This window comes from Melanostigma gelatinosum (genome assembly GCF_949748355.1).
Source record: "Melanostigma gelatinosum genome assembly, chromosome: 1".
Classification (NCBI taxonomy): domain Eukaryota; kingdom Metazoa; phylum Chordata; class Actinopteri; order Perciformes; family Zoarcidae; genus Melanostigma; species Melanostigma gelatinosum.
This window is the reverse complement of record NC_136634.1, coordinates 3,250,492-3,264,770: the sequence shown is the minus strand read 5'-3', so window position 1 is coordinate 3,264,770 and position 14,279 is coordinate 3,250,492. Positions and strand designations below refer to the sequence as shown.

At 42.4% G+C, this 14,279-nt stretch overlaps 1 protein-coding gene across 1 annotated transcript in view; it reads right to left on the bottom strand.

Moving 5' to 3' along the window:
• Window positions 1-11,858: 11,858 nt before the first annotated feature.
• LOC306782875 (solute carrier family 23 member 2) overlaps window positions 11,859-14,279 on the bottom strand; it is a gene marked incomplete at both ends in the record, with an annotated part of 24,398 nt that continues 21,977 nt past the window's right edge. The window contains 2 exons of the mRNA XM_079276356.1: window positions 11,859-12,040; window positions 12,127-12,222. Coding sequence (XP_079132482.1) covers window positions 11,859-12,040; window positions 12,127-12,222 — 278 coding nt within the window. The remainder of the gene's footprint in view (window positions 12,041-12,126; window positions 12,223-14,279) is intronic.

Here is a 14,279-nt window from a genome sequence, read left to right as displayed (position 1 = left end):
AACATGTCTGCAGGCAAACGGGTTTATACGGTTCATGGGTGCACATAGATAATTAAATATTTCACGTTTCCGCCGAGCACACTGACGCCTTGAAGGGGCAATCCTTAAGAGTTATGGCCTGGTTGACTTAGATCAAAGGAATTGTGCTCGGAGTTTCGCAGTTTTTTTGTTTGTTTCATGGCGCTTCAAGTTTTGTGTGTCTAGTTCCCTTTTGTATGTGTATGTAAATAGAAAAAAAACTGTACCAAAGCAATATTTCGGGGAATCTCGCCACAGACACCCCGTTTGTAAAACTGCAAAAATATAAATATTGCAACACTTCAGTGAGCTCAAACATCATTGTGTGACCTCCTTCGGAGATTGACAGTGACATTTACTTGAATTAAAATCTTGGGGATTTCCACTTTAAAAACCTTGGAAACTTGGTTTAAAATCTGAAGTCACTACTTATAACCTTAAAAGGTTCTCTGTAAGGCAAGGCAAGTTTATTTGTATAGCACATTTCAACAACAAGGTAATTCAAAGTGCTTCACATGAAACCATTAAAAGCATAAAGGCAAAAGTATAAGGAGATTTAAAACATACATTGAAACAATAATCGACGTCTCCCTGAGACATTATGCTGCACGCAATCAACCATACACTGCAATTCTGCAATTACTCGCACACAAACCACGTCTGGAAAAGATCTCTGCCGATCTGCGTTTTATAGTGTACGCCTTGCACGAACTCGGTCCCGGAGGAAATGGCGATATATTGTGCAGTCCTTTTAAAACCATTAAAAGCATCAAAACATAAGGCAAAAGAAAAGGAGATTTAACAGCAATTAAGAACAGTGTAAGAAATAAAATACAGTAGTAAAATGCAGAAATGCAGGAAATTGATTAATATATTAATTGAATGTGGTTCAATTAAAGGCAGCAGCAAACAGAAAAGTCTTCAATCTTGATTTAAATGAGCTGAGGGTCTCAGCAGACCTGCAGCTTTCTGGGACTTTGTTCCAGATATGTGGAGCAGAAAAACTGAACGCTGCTTCTCCATGTTTAGTTCTGACTCTGGGAACAGAAAGTAGACCGGTCCCAGACGACCTGAGGGGTCGGGATGGTTCATAAGGTAGCAGCAGATCAGAGATGTATTTTGGCCCTAAACCATTCAGTGCTTTGTAAACCAACAGCAGGATTTTAAAGTCAATTCTTTGTTGGACAGGAAGCCAGTGCAAAGACCTCAGAACTGGAGTGATGTGGTCCACCCTCCTGGTCTTAGTGAGGACTCGAGCTGCAGCGTTCTGAATCAGCTGCAGCTTTCTGACAGACTTTTTACAGAGACCTGTAAACACACCGTTACAGTAGTCCAGTCTGCTGAAGATAAATGCGTGGACAAGTTTTTCCAAATCCTGTTGAGACATAAGTCCTCTAATCCTTGATATATTCTTCAGGTGACAGTAGGCTGATTTTGTAATTGTCTTGATATGGCTGTTCAGGTTGAGGTCTGAATCCATAACTACACCGAGATTTCTGGCTTGGTTTGTGGGTTTTAACATCAGTGATTGAAGCTGAGTGGTGATTTTCAATTGTTCGTCATTGGTACCAAAAACAATTACTTCTGTTTTATCTTTGTTTAATTGAAGAAAATTCTGGCACAGCCAGTTGTTGATTTGTTCAATGCAGTTACCCAGCCCTTGTATGGGATTATAGTCCCCTGGTGACATAGTTATGTAGATTTGTGTGTCGTCTGCATAATTATGATAACACACTTTGTTGTTTTCCATAATCTGAGCTAGTGGAAGCATGTAGATGTTGAACAGAAGAGGCCCCAGTATTGAACCTTGGGGAACACCACATGTCATTTTAGTCAGCTCTGATGTGTAATCAGCTACAGACACAAAGTATTCTCGGCCCTTCAAGTAGGATTCAAACCAGTTAAGTGCTGTGCCAGAGAGTCCCACCCAGATGTTTAGTCTTTCTAGGAGTATGGCATGGTCGACCGTGTCGAATGCAGCACTGAGATCCAGTAACACTAAGACTGAACTTCTGCCATTGTCTATGTTGAAGTGGATGTCGTTGAAAACCTTAACAAGAGCAGTTTCAGTACTGTGGTGCTGTCGAAAGCCTGACTGGAAAACATCAAAGCAGTTATTTACGACCAAGAAGTCGGTCAGCTGTTGGAAAACCGCTTTTTCAATTATTTTACTTAAAAATGGGAGGTTTGATATTGGCCTATAATTTTTCATCGTTGCAGAGTCTAAACTAGCCTTCTTTAGGAGTGGTTTAATAACTGCAGTTCTTAGGGCTTGTGGGAAGACACCTGAGAGAAGGGATGTGTTTACAATTTGTAAAAGATCAGTGGTCATGCAGTTTGAAATATTTTTGGAAAAGTGTGTTGGTAGAATATCCAAGCAGCAGGAGGATGACTTCAGATGTTGTATAATGTCTTCTAGGCTTCTACGGTCGATTGAATGAAATTGTGTCATGATATTTGAATGGATGTTATTCAGAGATCGGGACAACACATATCCTGTGGTTGGTGTGGAGGCACTGACTGCTTGTCTAATTTTCTGAATTGTGTCAGTAAAAAAGGAGGCAAATTGATTGCATGCCCAGGTGGATTGGAGCTCAGCAGCTACCGACACTGGAGGGTTTGTTAGCCTGTCGACGGTAGCAAATAAGACGCGTGTATTGTTCTTGTTTTTGGTTATGATGTCAGAGAAGAATGACTGCCTTTAGGTTATTCAGAGCATTAATAAAGCTCCAAACATGTGAGAATGAAGCCGCTTTCCCTCTTTGCTTCAAAATAAAACTGAAATTAATTGACCTTAGTTTTTTAAGCAGGCAATATTGTTTCAGTTTAGTTGTCCTTAAAGGATATATTTTTTATTCCGTCTCACTTTACGAAGAATATTTTTCACAGCTTATTCTTGTTTAATTTTGGTTTTAGTTTACTACAATAACCCTGTTATAATGTTTTGATTTCCACATATAGGGAGCGTTTCGATCCCTGAATGGTCAAACCAGATGCTCAGCATACCATGACTTACTTCCTGCAGCGGTAAGAGGGCTGTCGCAGTGAAGGAATTTCACCTGCGGTGATAATGATTTGCGCAACAGCGCTGTATGCAGTAGTTAGTGTAAATATGTGGCACTCCCATTCCCAAGAATATGAAAAATAAGAGAATAATAACTTTATTCATATAGCACCTTTAAAAACAGTTCACAACGTGCTTTAACTGACAAAGCAACAAAAGCAAGGAGATAAAACGACAGAAAGCTCTGTATGACCTACATGAGTACACAAGGCCATCAGCTAAGTTTGCCTATTTCTACGTAGTTGTTCTTGATGCTTGTCATCGGTGCCATCGGGTTGGATTTCCTCGCAGAATCAGACAGAATTATGCAGGTTCACTAGAAACTCCTTCAGCTCAGACTCCTTGACCTGCCTGCTGTGGACAGACCAAGATCCGGCTTCGCTGCCACCTTGGTCCGGTGGAAGGTGGAGAGCTCCTCCAGGAGCAGAGCTTCTCCTCTCTGCTCCTCCAGTCCCCGCTGAAAAACCGACACCGACACCACGCTGCTGTAGGACCCAGGCCGCATTGCTGGGCCCCGTTGGAAGGGAGGGAGGCATGGGAGAACCAGGAATAAACTTACCTCAAGGGGCTTTCAATCTGCAAAGAATAAGACACCGTCTGTCCTTAGAGACCCTCGATTCAAATGTAAAAGAACCCCCCCCACCACCCCAGGATATGGTTGCGAGCTGGAGGAAAATAATTTCATACGACTGAAGAAAGATTGCATTCATATGAAATCGTGCTATGCTGTTAAACTTGAACTCGCTGCAGAGCGAGTGTCAAACTGTGATTGGTGTGCACGCTCGTCAACAGTCAAGTCTTTGATATCTATATCGCCCAATAAACGTGCCTCAAGGGGCTTTCAATCTGCAAAGAATAAGACACCGTCTGTCCAGAGACCCCCGATTCAAAAGGTAAAATGACAACAAAAACAATCTTTTCATATTATCTTACTCGCACTGCTTTTGACATATTCCAGCGTCGAGGAGCAGAAGGATTTTAAAACCGTGATTTTAATAAAGAAATGTCCAAAACAACAAATGTGTTAAATCTGTTGACATGTTCAAGGAAAATGTCAAGGGCGGTGCAGAGAAAGGGGAACATGGCGTGGAGATTTTAAAGCTCCGCAGCATGATTATGGGGACGCAATGACCGAGACGGTAATGGGATTAAAGTAGGATGAACGATCACTGGTCTTCTCTGAGGACGGACATCGTGCAGGAGTAGATACGAGTAGAGTGATGGCGTCATGCTTGGATCTCACGTTGGTGTGTAGTAGATATTCTACATTTATTCTTAATAATGCGAATAGTTCAGAGCGGGTTAAAGGTGCATCATAGGTGAGACCACATAGGCTCACATCAGAAGTATACAGTACAGGCACAGTACATTTTTTTCTGGTGATATTGATGAATCCAAGGCCACTAGTTGTTCACTCTCCTTAAAGCTCTGTTTTCATCTCCATCAACCCATGGATGGGGGGGGGGGGGGGGGGGGGTAAACAAACCTTTATCCTAGATTAAAAATAGAGTCTGTGCTGATCCACAGAATCATTCAATTTGATTAGAGTTCACGTCTAACTTTAAATGTCCACATTCTGTATCACTGTAACCGTCTATCCATCGTGAGAGGGTACATCCCAAGTCTCTTAATTGCATCCCCGTTTCCCTCACTTGCGTCCTTTCCTTGCGTCTTAGTCCCTCCCCCCAGGGATGCATGGATAGACGACGCAAGGAAACCATGCGAGGAGAGAGGAAACGAGGAAATGACAATTAAGAGACTTGGGATGTGCATAGTAAGGAAGAATCTGAAGATTTAGTCTGCGAGCCGGGCGGTTGGTCGTGCCAGTTTGGAGGGACCATATCTCACAGTGATCTGTCACAAGGTTTATGTAAAGTGCATGATAGCTTTGCAGAAATGGTGGATTTTTAAGTGCCATCATTCCCTTTTTCAAAAGCCAGTATAAAAGAGGGCCACCTACACAGAATATCGCCTCGCAGATTCTGTGAATACTTTTAGAAAACAGCTCAAAACCCACCTTTTTAGACCTGCTCTTAAAATGTTTTAAACTTTTATTTTATTTATCTATTTCTTATTTTTCTCTGTGTATGTAATTTATTGACCCTATGGTCACATTGTTTTTTATGCTTTTAAATTTCTGCTCTGTTCAGCACTTTGTGATGTTATGTCTGTGAAAAGCGCTCTATAAATAAGTTGCATTCATATCATGAAGTCATAGATCATTATAATGCTTTCACGACACTGAGGACAACATCATTTGACCATTGAACTCGTAACGCTGCAGTAGGGCACTTTTTGAATGCCACCGCAAATGTCCCTTATGATTTATGAAAGCTCATGGATTATAATCTTAAATTGCATCACAGCAATAATACTAGATCAGTGTTCTCCCACAGAAATTCTTCCCGGCCACTTTTATCTCATCACTACTGACAAGGCATCCGATATAAAAAAAATGATAATAAAAATCACATTGACAGTGTTCAGACCCACAACATCTGCAAATCCTCCCCAGCTGTGGTGGGTCGGGTGGGGACGTTGATGTTCGACTGGGTTCAAGTCTGGAGTGTCTCACTTGGCTCCGTTTAGCTTAGAACCCAACCCTGACCGGTCCCCCATGCCTCACCATTGGGATGGCATTCAACTTAAACTTTATTTTCACTTAGATTACATAAACACATGCGTGCATTAACATGATGCAGGTGATGAGCGCTGCCTGGTTCCCTTCAAGCATAACGATTAGAATGGAGGCAGAGTCCTTTAGGTGCTTTTAAAAAAAAATACTCGAAGCAAGCTTTCACTAGTCTTCCACTAAAGGAGAGGAAACTGTCTAAAGTGTTTCCCATCTCCAAACAGGATCTCTGCTCTTGGAAGAGTCTTGGCTGTTCCAAACTTCTTCCATTTTACAAATATGGAGGTGCTCTTGTGAAACACGTGCTCTTGGGAAACTTTTTTTTGGAGCATTTTCTCAGATCTGTGCCTCAACACAAGCCTCTGCGTGAGCTCTGCAGGAAGCTGCTTCCACCCCACACTCAGGTTTACGCTCTGATGTGTCTCGTCAGCAGGGAGACCTTATGAACACAGGTGCGTGTGTGCCTTTCCAAATCACGTCCAATCAGTTGAATTTACCACAGGTGGAGTCCAATCAAGGTGAAGAGACGTCTGAACGCTTTGTAAACGGATGCGGTTTGTGGATTCTTAAATTTTCAGGCAATCTGGTCTCCTAAAAATGATGTTTCCGTACAACAAAACTGCATTCTCCAGTTAGTTTTAAGGGAAACACATTTCCTCCATTTGTGTAGGGAGAAGACGGTAGAGGGATGGCTCAAACAAACACAGGACGTTCTCCCAGGAAACCGTTGTTTGTGTCCTTAAATCTACGTCTGAAACTTACATCACGTATGAAACCGAATAGGGGGCTGAGAGTCAGTGTGTCGACAACAAAGTGCATTTTTTAAAACAATATACAAACTTAGTGTTTAAATCTAACATAAATGTAGAATAGTATTTTGTATACTCACCAAAAAAAACTAGTCTTGAGAAGACAGTCTGCTCTGAAAGCATTTCAGTGAACTCGTGGAGTGCATGAGATGTTTCCAGTGTAAATCAGAGAGAGAACACGATGGACCTCTTTCAAAAACATTTTTTTATCTTAACTGTTTCTTACGGCGGGCTCGTACTCGTGCGCCAGACCTTCAATTCGTGCAAAATGTAATTGGTTTTATTTACAGCTTGACATGTTCCTATTGATTTCAATATCAATATCAACAGCCAATTTCTAATTCCATTCAAATTGCAGAGTCAAACAGGATGATGTCAACATAATTATTAAGTGTAATCTAATTATGATTCTGTCACCCAGACATATACAATCCATTAGTGACTGAACTAAAAGCAGATTAATTGCACGACTCGACGGATGTGGACTGATCGAACATTGTGATGCATAAAGTAGCTTCAGCAAGAGGAAACAAACCTGCACCATCTTTTGCTCTGCACCCTGATCTATTGCTTTTAGACGCGTTCGGACATTCATTTATTTTTACCACCTGATTTTCTTGCAACTCCAAATGATGCGCCAGAATATTCAAATTGCCTTCCAGCTCAATGGGTCTGTTTTAAAAGTCAACTGTGGACTTTGTAAAAGGGGAGATATGGTGAAAAGCTCACTATATCAGTGATGGTGCACATACATGTTGTGTATCTGGAGTGCCTACCAACCTACAACCTGTGAAATCACACAACTCCGTCAGTTTGTTGTGGGCTTCCAAGATCAGAAAAACATGTCATTCAACAAGCCAGTCAGATCTGGCTCCCCTTCATATGTCACATGCAGACTCATGGATACACCTCCCCTCGTCTGAGTGTCTCCGGCCGCGGGTTGAGAACTACCTTTACAAAGGTGCACTGTATTGTTCTCTCCAGTCAATCAGAGCAGAGTCGGCTTATTCTGGAGGGGGTCTTAAAGAGACAGGCGCTAAAACAGAAAGAGGGTGAATACAGGTCTATTCAGACGGGCAGGGTGAGTAGAATAATGTGTTCTACACGACGCTTTGATCGTAAACATGTTCGAGCAGAAACCCACAATACTAGAATGAACCTGAAATGTGCATATGTCCCCTTAAGCGTTCAATTTGGGTTCATTTCGTTCACTATAACAAAGTCAAATCTGTAGGTGAAAAATATAAAGTTTGTGCAGAAGTCTCTATGATTCTACTTCTTTCATGGAGTATTTCTAAAATAAAAAGGTTTTTGTCATAGTTAGTGTTAATTACAGCGAATGAAAGAAACTGGAGCTGATTTTCTTGTTGATAACGTTCTGTGCATCGACTTGAAAGGCTTAGTTGAGTATTTTCCACCTTTAACTTCTCTATCCAGAAATCCGAAAAACCTTCTTGGGCTCAGAGGTGGCACACATCCAAGAAGATTCACGTCTCCAGTGGATGATTGAACCATCTGTCGATACAGCTAAATCCTGATTAGGTTTTAGTAATCCCGTTAGATTTGCGCCAACTGACTTGCAAGGCTACACAAACCATCTTAAATATTTACCAGCGTGACTGACCTGTTCCTTGACCAGGTGATGGGCTTTGTGACAAACCTGGCACTTGTCCCAGCCACATGGCTTTCACATATGGTGCTCGCTGTGCGTGACCCCGTTTTACATGGAGACAGAGGAATAGGTGTAATTAGTCACCAGACCACACGGCCCCTCGTTAAACCCCAACATTGCACAGAGGAATGGAGGCCTACTTTACACCAGCTGCTTTTAATGTAGGTTGGATTAAAAAATAAAAAATGATGGTGAGGCAAAGCAGTTTGCTTACGTTTGTCACAAAAAGTCGACGTGGGGAGCAGGAGGAAGAGTTCAACTCAAGCTCAGCCGGTATTCTCAACCAGGGCCAACTCCTGCGGCAGTTTCGCCTCAACAAGTGCCAACTAAACCTTTTTATTGTAACTATAAACAACTAACATACCGATGAAAGATTCAACTGTCAGTCTGAGAGAAACTGGCATCAGGGCTTCATACAGGCTCAACTCTTCGTCCCTGCTCTTTGAAAGAGACTAGAATAAAATCATCTCAGTGTTCAACACAAAGCGCTGTCGTCTCCTGCTGTAAGCATCAAAAGTAAGCTCATTTATAATTGTTGGACTGCAGTGGCCGGTTTTCCATATCCGGCCTATAGGTCATTGGGGTTATCGTTTTTGTTGGGTGTGTAACGCTGACGTCGTTTTATGCTGACGTTGCTACATTTGTCATCTGCGAACGCCTACGTGATGTGGCAGCCGCCCCCGGCTGAGTGAAAGTGAATATTTACTGGGCATGTTGGTGCCGGTGAACCTCCAACCAGACGTTTGTTTCATGATGGCACGGTGCCAGGTTACACAACGCTGTTAGCGTTTGTCTTGTTGGTGCATGTAGCTTTACCTCTGACTATTATGTATAAGGCTCGTATGATTAGGAAAGCATATATAGTTGCGATGGCTGACGGTTTGACAGCGTAATTAAGTAGCCTTTGAATGGTCTTGGACTTGGCAGGCCCACCTGCTTTACCCTTTGCCCACCAACACTGTGATGTCTGCATACGCCGCTGCACTGGCTATAAGGATGGACATACACTGAATGTGTGTCATGCAGAAACCTGTGTCAGATCATGTGGGAAAAGGGTTTTAGGAGGGATTGGGAAAATGGCATTTTGACACTATAACGTCAACCGAAATGTGAATATTCCTATTTTAATGCATTAGAAACACTAGGAAGCTACAGAATGACATAAAAGACACTAAAAGGCCACTTTTCGTATTATCAGCTTACCTATATTATCTTTACGGTTCTGGAAATATCAATGTTTTGCACTTTTCTTCCCATCAACGTTGATCATAGTATATAGGCACAGTAAATACCACAGGGGATTACGTCTGTGACCTTTGTTGAAAGATGGTGCGTCTGATCAGGAGACTGCAGAGACCTTTTTAATCACCCCAAATGTCTTAAAGTCTCTGCGAAGAAGCACCCGAGAGGTGAATCTGTACAGTCGGATGTACGATAGACCGTAATCCCAAGAAAGGAAGAGATTTTCATACATCAGTGAGGGATGAAGAGTGAGACAAAACATCATTCGAACATAAACTTCAAAGCTTGTTTTTAAAAAAAAGAAAAGAATTTATGAATGCCAAAACATGTGGAGACTAAAAGAAAGCTTTCGGCTTACACACTCCCTCCATTCACTTTTATTAGCTGGAATTTGTATACACGATGGTTTGATGGCATGTCATAATTAACAACGTGTTGTAAAGGGCTCCTAAAATGAGGACATAATTACCACAATTTGTCTGTCACTCTGAAAGGCGGAGACATGATTTCACCGGGTGTGTCGGGTCCTGAGGTGTGCTGGCCTGTGAAGGACGTATTAGTTCAGGTAGACGGGGATGAACGTGATGGTTGTTGACAGAGGTCAAATCTTTATGTTATGCTACTCAGCTGCCGGAGGCAATACTTCCTCGTACTAAAGCAACTTTGGTTTTAGAGCCGCACGCATTCACATCACATACATTGTTCTTATTCTTAACCATTCAAAGTCAATGCCTGAACCTTATCAATAGTATTTACAGACTGTGTGGGCTAAAAAGCACAACTCCTGTACAAATAATTCACTGCATGTTTTCAATAAAGTAGGCAAACTCATTAAAATACACAATATGTCATGATCACTGCATCCTCTTCTTATCAGACGGAGGGTGAATCAAGGTGTATGCAGGCAGACAATGTGAAACATATTGCTGATTGTTTAACATAAAACCACGTCAACGTGTTTTAGTAGAAACCCAAAATACACCGGGACTCCGGTGGAACGGTGGACTCTTTGTTTACACGTGTGATGCTTGCTGCTGAAACAGTCAAAGTTGATGGAGAATGTTCCCCAGATGTTGAATTTTCAATGTTGATCAGATTGTTTTGTTGCTGCTGTTCATATTTATCCTGATGTTTTTGTCGAGTGTTTCTTGTGTAGCTACAACTGCATTTCGTTTTGCAACACTTTGTTGCATGATGACAATAAATGATCCCAAAAGACTTCTACATGCAATGGATTGTAATGAAATGTTGTAGAGATAGTCATGGTCCCCAGAGGATTAAGCCTGCTGACTTTGATGGTCCCCTGACTTTTCCACGTGTCGCCAGCAGGTTCAAATTTTTCGGTTTTGATTGAAATGGCTTCACAACTATAATAAAAGTAGGTTAACACCCTATGGAGTACGTGCACCAAGCATCATTTGCCTTCATACTTCGTGACCAATCCCCTTACTCTCATACAACATGTTATAACTTGTGCTTTCAAACTTCATGGATTTATCTGTTTTTTATTCTCATAACCTGTGGAAACTTGACATCAGAATTTATTTAACAACAACCCATCGCAATTCAGGACTTTTTGAAAATTATGGTACGAAAATTTGTAAAATTGCAAATATATATATCTGAAAATGCAAAAGCGTCACATGTAAAACAATTTTAAAAAGATGTTCTTCTATAGTATCAAAACACAATGAAATGTATGAAGCAGTAACCTCAATCATGTTCATGAAAACAGAACAGACATAATGTATATATCACATTAAAATCATGATTATTATTATATCATATGAAAAAGCTTTCCATTAACAATCTGCTTCTGTTCTTGATGAGGTAATGATTCTACTCAAAACGTTACTACACATTCGTAACACCTGAAGAGTGGCTATTGAGCAGCTTGATGACGCATCAGTTGAATAGTAACTCAGTCTTTACGTCTGACTTTGAATTGGAACGGTCATTTATTTTAAGATCAATCGGCTGTAGTAAAAAAAAAGACTGAAACGTGTGTAATTTAAAAACTTTATGCATGCTGAAAGAGGTAAAAAAAATGAAGAAAACGTTCAATCTTAAAACGTATCTTAACACTCTAGAGGAGTGTCTGATTAATGTCTATGTAAGCTCTTGGTGAGGACTGATGATTCCACATAAGTGGTTCAATGCTGCTCTTTGCTTGTTCAGGCACTACAGATGTTTTATTAATCCAGAAGTGTTTTGAATTCCAACAGTAAGGAGACACAGCACCTCGACTTTGTTGTAGAAACTCAATCAGTCAATGTTTTAGTCTACACAAGGACAAACGTGTTGAACTTGGGATTCCTAAAGAAGACACATGGATTAGATTTAGGTATTTATATTAACTGTTTGATTTCATGGGGCTGACAGGCCAGCATCAATGCAACCCTGTAAATGAACACTTCATTACTAAGATGTCCCCTGTTGGGTGGTCTTGTAAGAAGGGAGGAAGGGCAGGTACTGGAAACATCTGAACCGCTTAAAAACACTGTTTAAGTACGGGATATCGTAGCACGACTCGTCACAATACTTTTTGCTGCCCTGTTGCACCTGGTCTTGCCAGCTTTTGATGCCCCGCTCTTTGTCGGTGCCTGGAGAACAAAAAGGCGACGTCAGCTGATAGTGATGTCATGGCTTGTGTGGTTATTACTCGAGACCAACAGTCATTTTGACGTACCTGGAATCGTGTTATCAAGGATAAACCCGAAGAATCCTCCGATGAACATGTGTGTGGTGAAGAGCACTACGATCACTTGGTCCAGCTCTTTTATTCCTTAAAGATGGAGAAGAGAGTAAAGACACGACATTTGTTCCCCACTCAGTGGTTTGTGAAATAACAACTATAAATCTTGGTAGCAAGCATCTCTTTATTCTCTCTGCTCTGACCTCATCCAAATAAACACACCCACACCTCTGCACCACCATACGGGAAGGCGCCACATTACCACATTTTGAATAATTGCAGCCGAAGGACAGGCTTCACCCTGTCGCCGAGTCCTGTCCGCTGCTGTGTGCAGCAGAGGAGAGAGACAACGAGCGAGGAGAAACACTGAAGCTCGTAGAAACTACGCCATGTGTACCAGCACTCTGTATCACAGAAGCAAAAGGGGGCCTCGGTATCAGAAGGCGAGCACTGAGGTGCGTGACAGCGGCTTTATTTGACAACCTGGGAATGAGAACGGGCCTGAAGACTCTTTGCTGACGCCCAGGCACAAGAAGAAAGGTTGCAGGGTAGCAGGGTGTCTGTAGTGTCAGGGTAGCAGGGTGTCTGTAGTGTCAGGGCAGCAGGGTGTCTGTAGTGTCAGGGCAGCAGGGTGTCTGTAGTGTCAGGGTAGCAGGGTGTCTGTAGTGTCAGGGCAGCAGGGTGTCTGTAGTGTCAGGGCAGCAGGGTGTCTGTAGTGTCAGGGTAGCAGGGTGTCTGTAGTGTCAGGGCAGCAGGGTGTCTGTAGTGTCAGGGCAGCAGGGTGTCTGTAGTGTCAGGGCAGCAGGGTGTCTGTAGTGTCAGGGCAGCAGGGTGTCTGTAGTGGCAGGGTAGCAGGGTGTCTGTAGTGTCAGGGCAGCAGGGTGTCTGTAGTGTCAGGGCAGCAGGGTGTCTGTAGTGTCAGGGCAGCAGGGTGTCTGTAGAAACGGGACAGCGTCACTCACTTTTAGTGGGTCACGAACGATGATTGAGAGGCTTATTTTTCTTTCAGTTTATACCTTGGTTTTTTTTCAGCAAAATCCAGCATAGAGCTGGCCTTTCATGTGGCAACATGTGGTTTATGTGAATAATGCACGGCATAAAGGGTGCCTGCACACTTTTAGGCTCCAAATAAAAAGTGACACTTCTTTTTTTTTTTTTAAGGCAACATTTTGATCTGTAAGATCTTCCTCGGGTCATGCGTAAACTGCCTAAAGTTGTATGAAATAACACTGTCAAGAATGTCAGACAGCGCTGACGCAGCTTGACAAACACACGCACAAGTTCAAGGCGCCCGCTGAGGTGATTTTAAGCCTGTGCCTCTTAAGATGTCTGGAAGAGCAGCAGCAGTGTGTTTACAAAGAGCCTCCTGTTGTGTGGCACTATCAGCTGAGTGTTGAGGCTGGGGGGGTATTAAGTCAGGCGAAAGAGTGCTTTATCTGACCCGGGCAGATCACAGACAGTGCCAAGAGGATTGGAAGGTAAGCAGCCTAGACCAGAGAGACCCAGACAAACCCTCATGCAGCGTGTTAAACTCTGGATTAGCTTAACTTTCCTGGGAGACACTCGACTCACATGACTCATGGGATCAAGAACTTATGTCTGCGGAAAAGCGCTGTTTAATCTTGAGGATTGCTCTTTTGACGCTTGTTAGCAGGTGGCCACGGAGAGACGCTCCCCGGCCCGATCCATGTGCCATCAGCTGATAGGATGTGATTGATCGCTGATTGGTCCTCCGACTGCGTTTGTAAAAGCTCCACATGGTCTAATTTCTTCTGTTGGATTAGCGTAATTGGGTTCTGCCTGTTGCGTATGTTTAGACGTGTATGGGTGTATGTGTTTGCTTTCTTGCCAAACAATATTACACATTTTTGTCAGAATTGTTTATCCACTTTTTCCCCTCTAATGTTTGTTTTTTCCAGTTTCCTACTGTCTACCCAACCAACCAGCAGTGACAACGATGAAGTGACAGAATCCACCAGCTTTTTACAGGCAACCACTGCCATTTGGAACATACAACCAACCCGAAATAAAACCCAGATTAAACCTGGATTAAACCCTGATTTCAACCCTGAGTTCACAAATAATGATCAGAACTTTTGACAATTGATGTGACGTAGCAGATGAGTTTACCACACGACAGCTGAAGA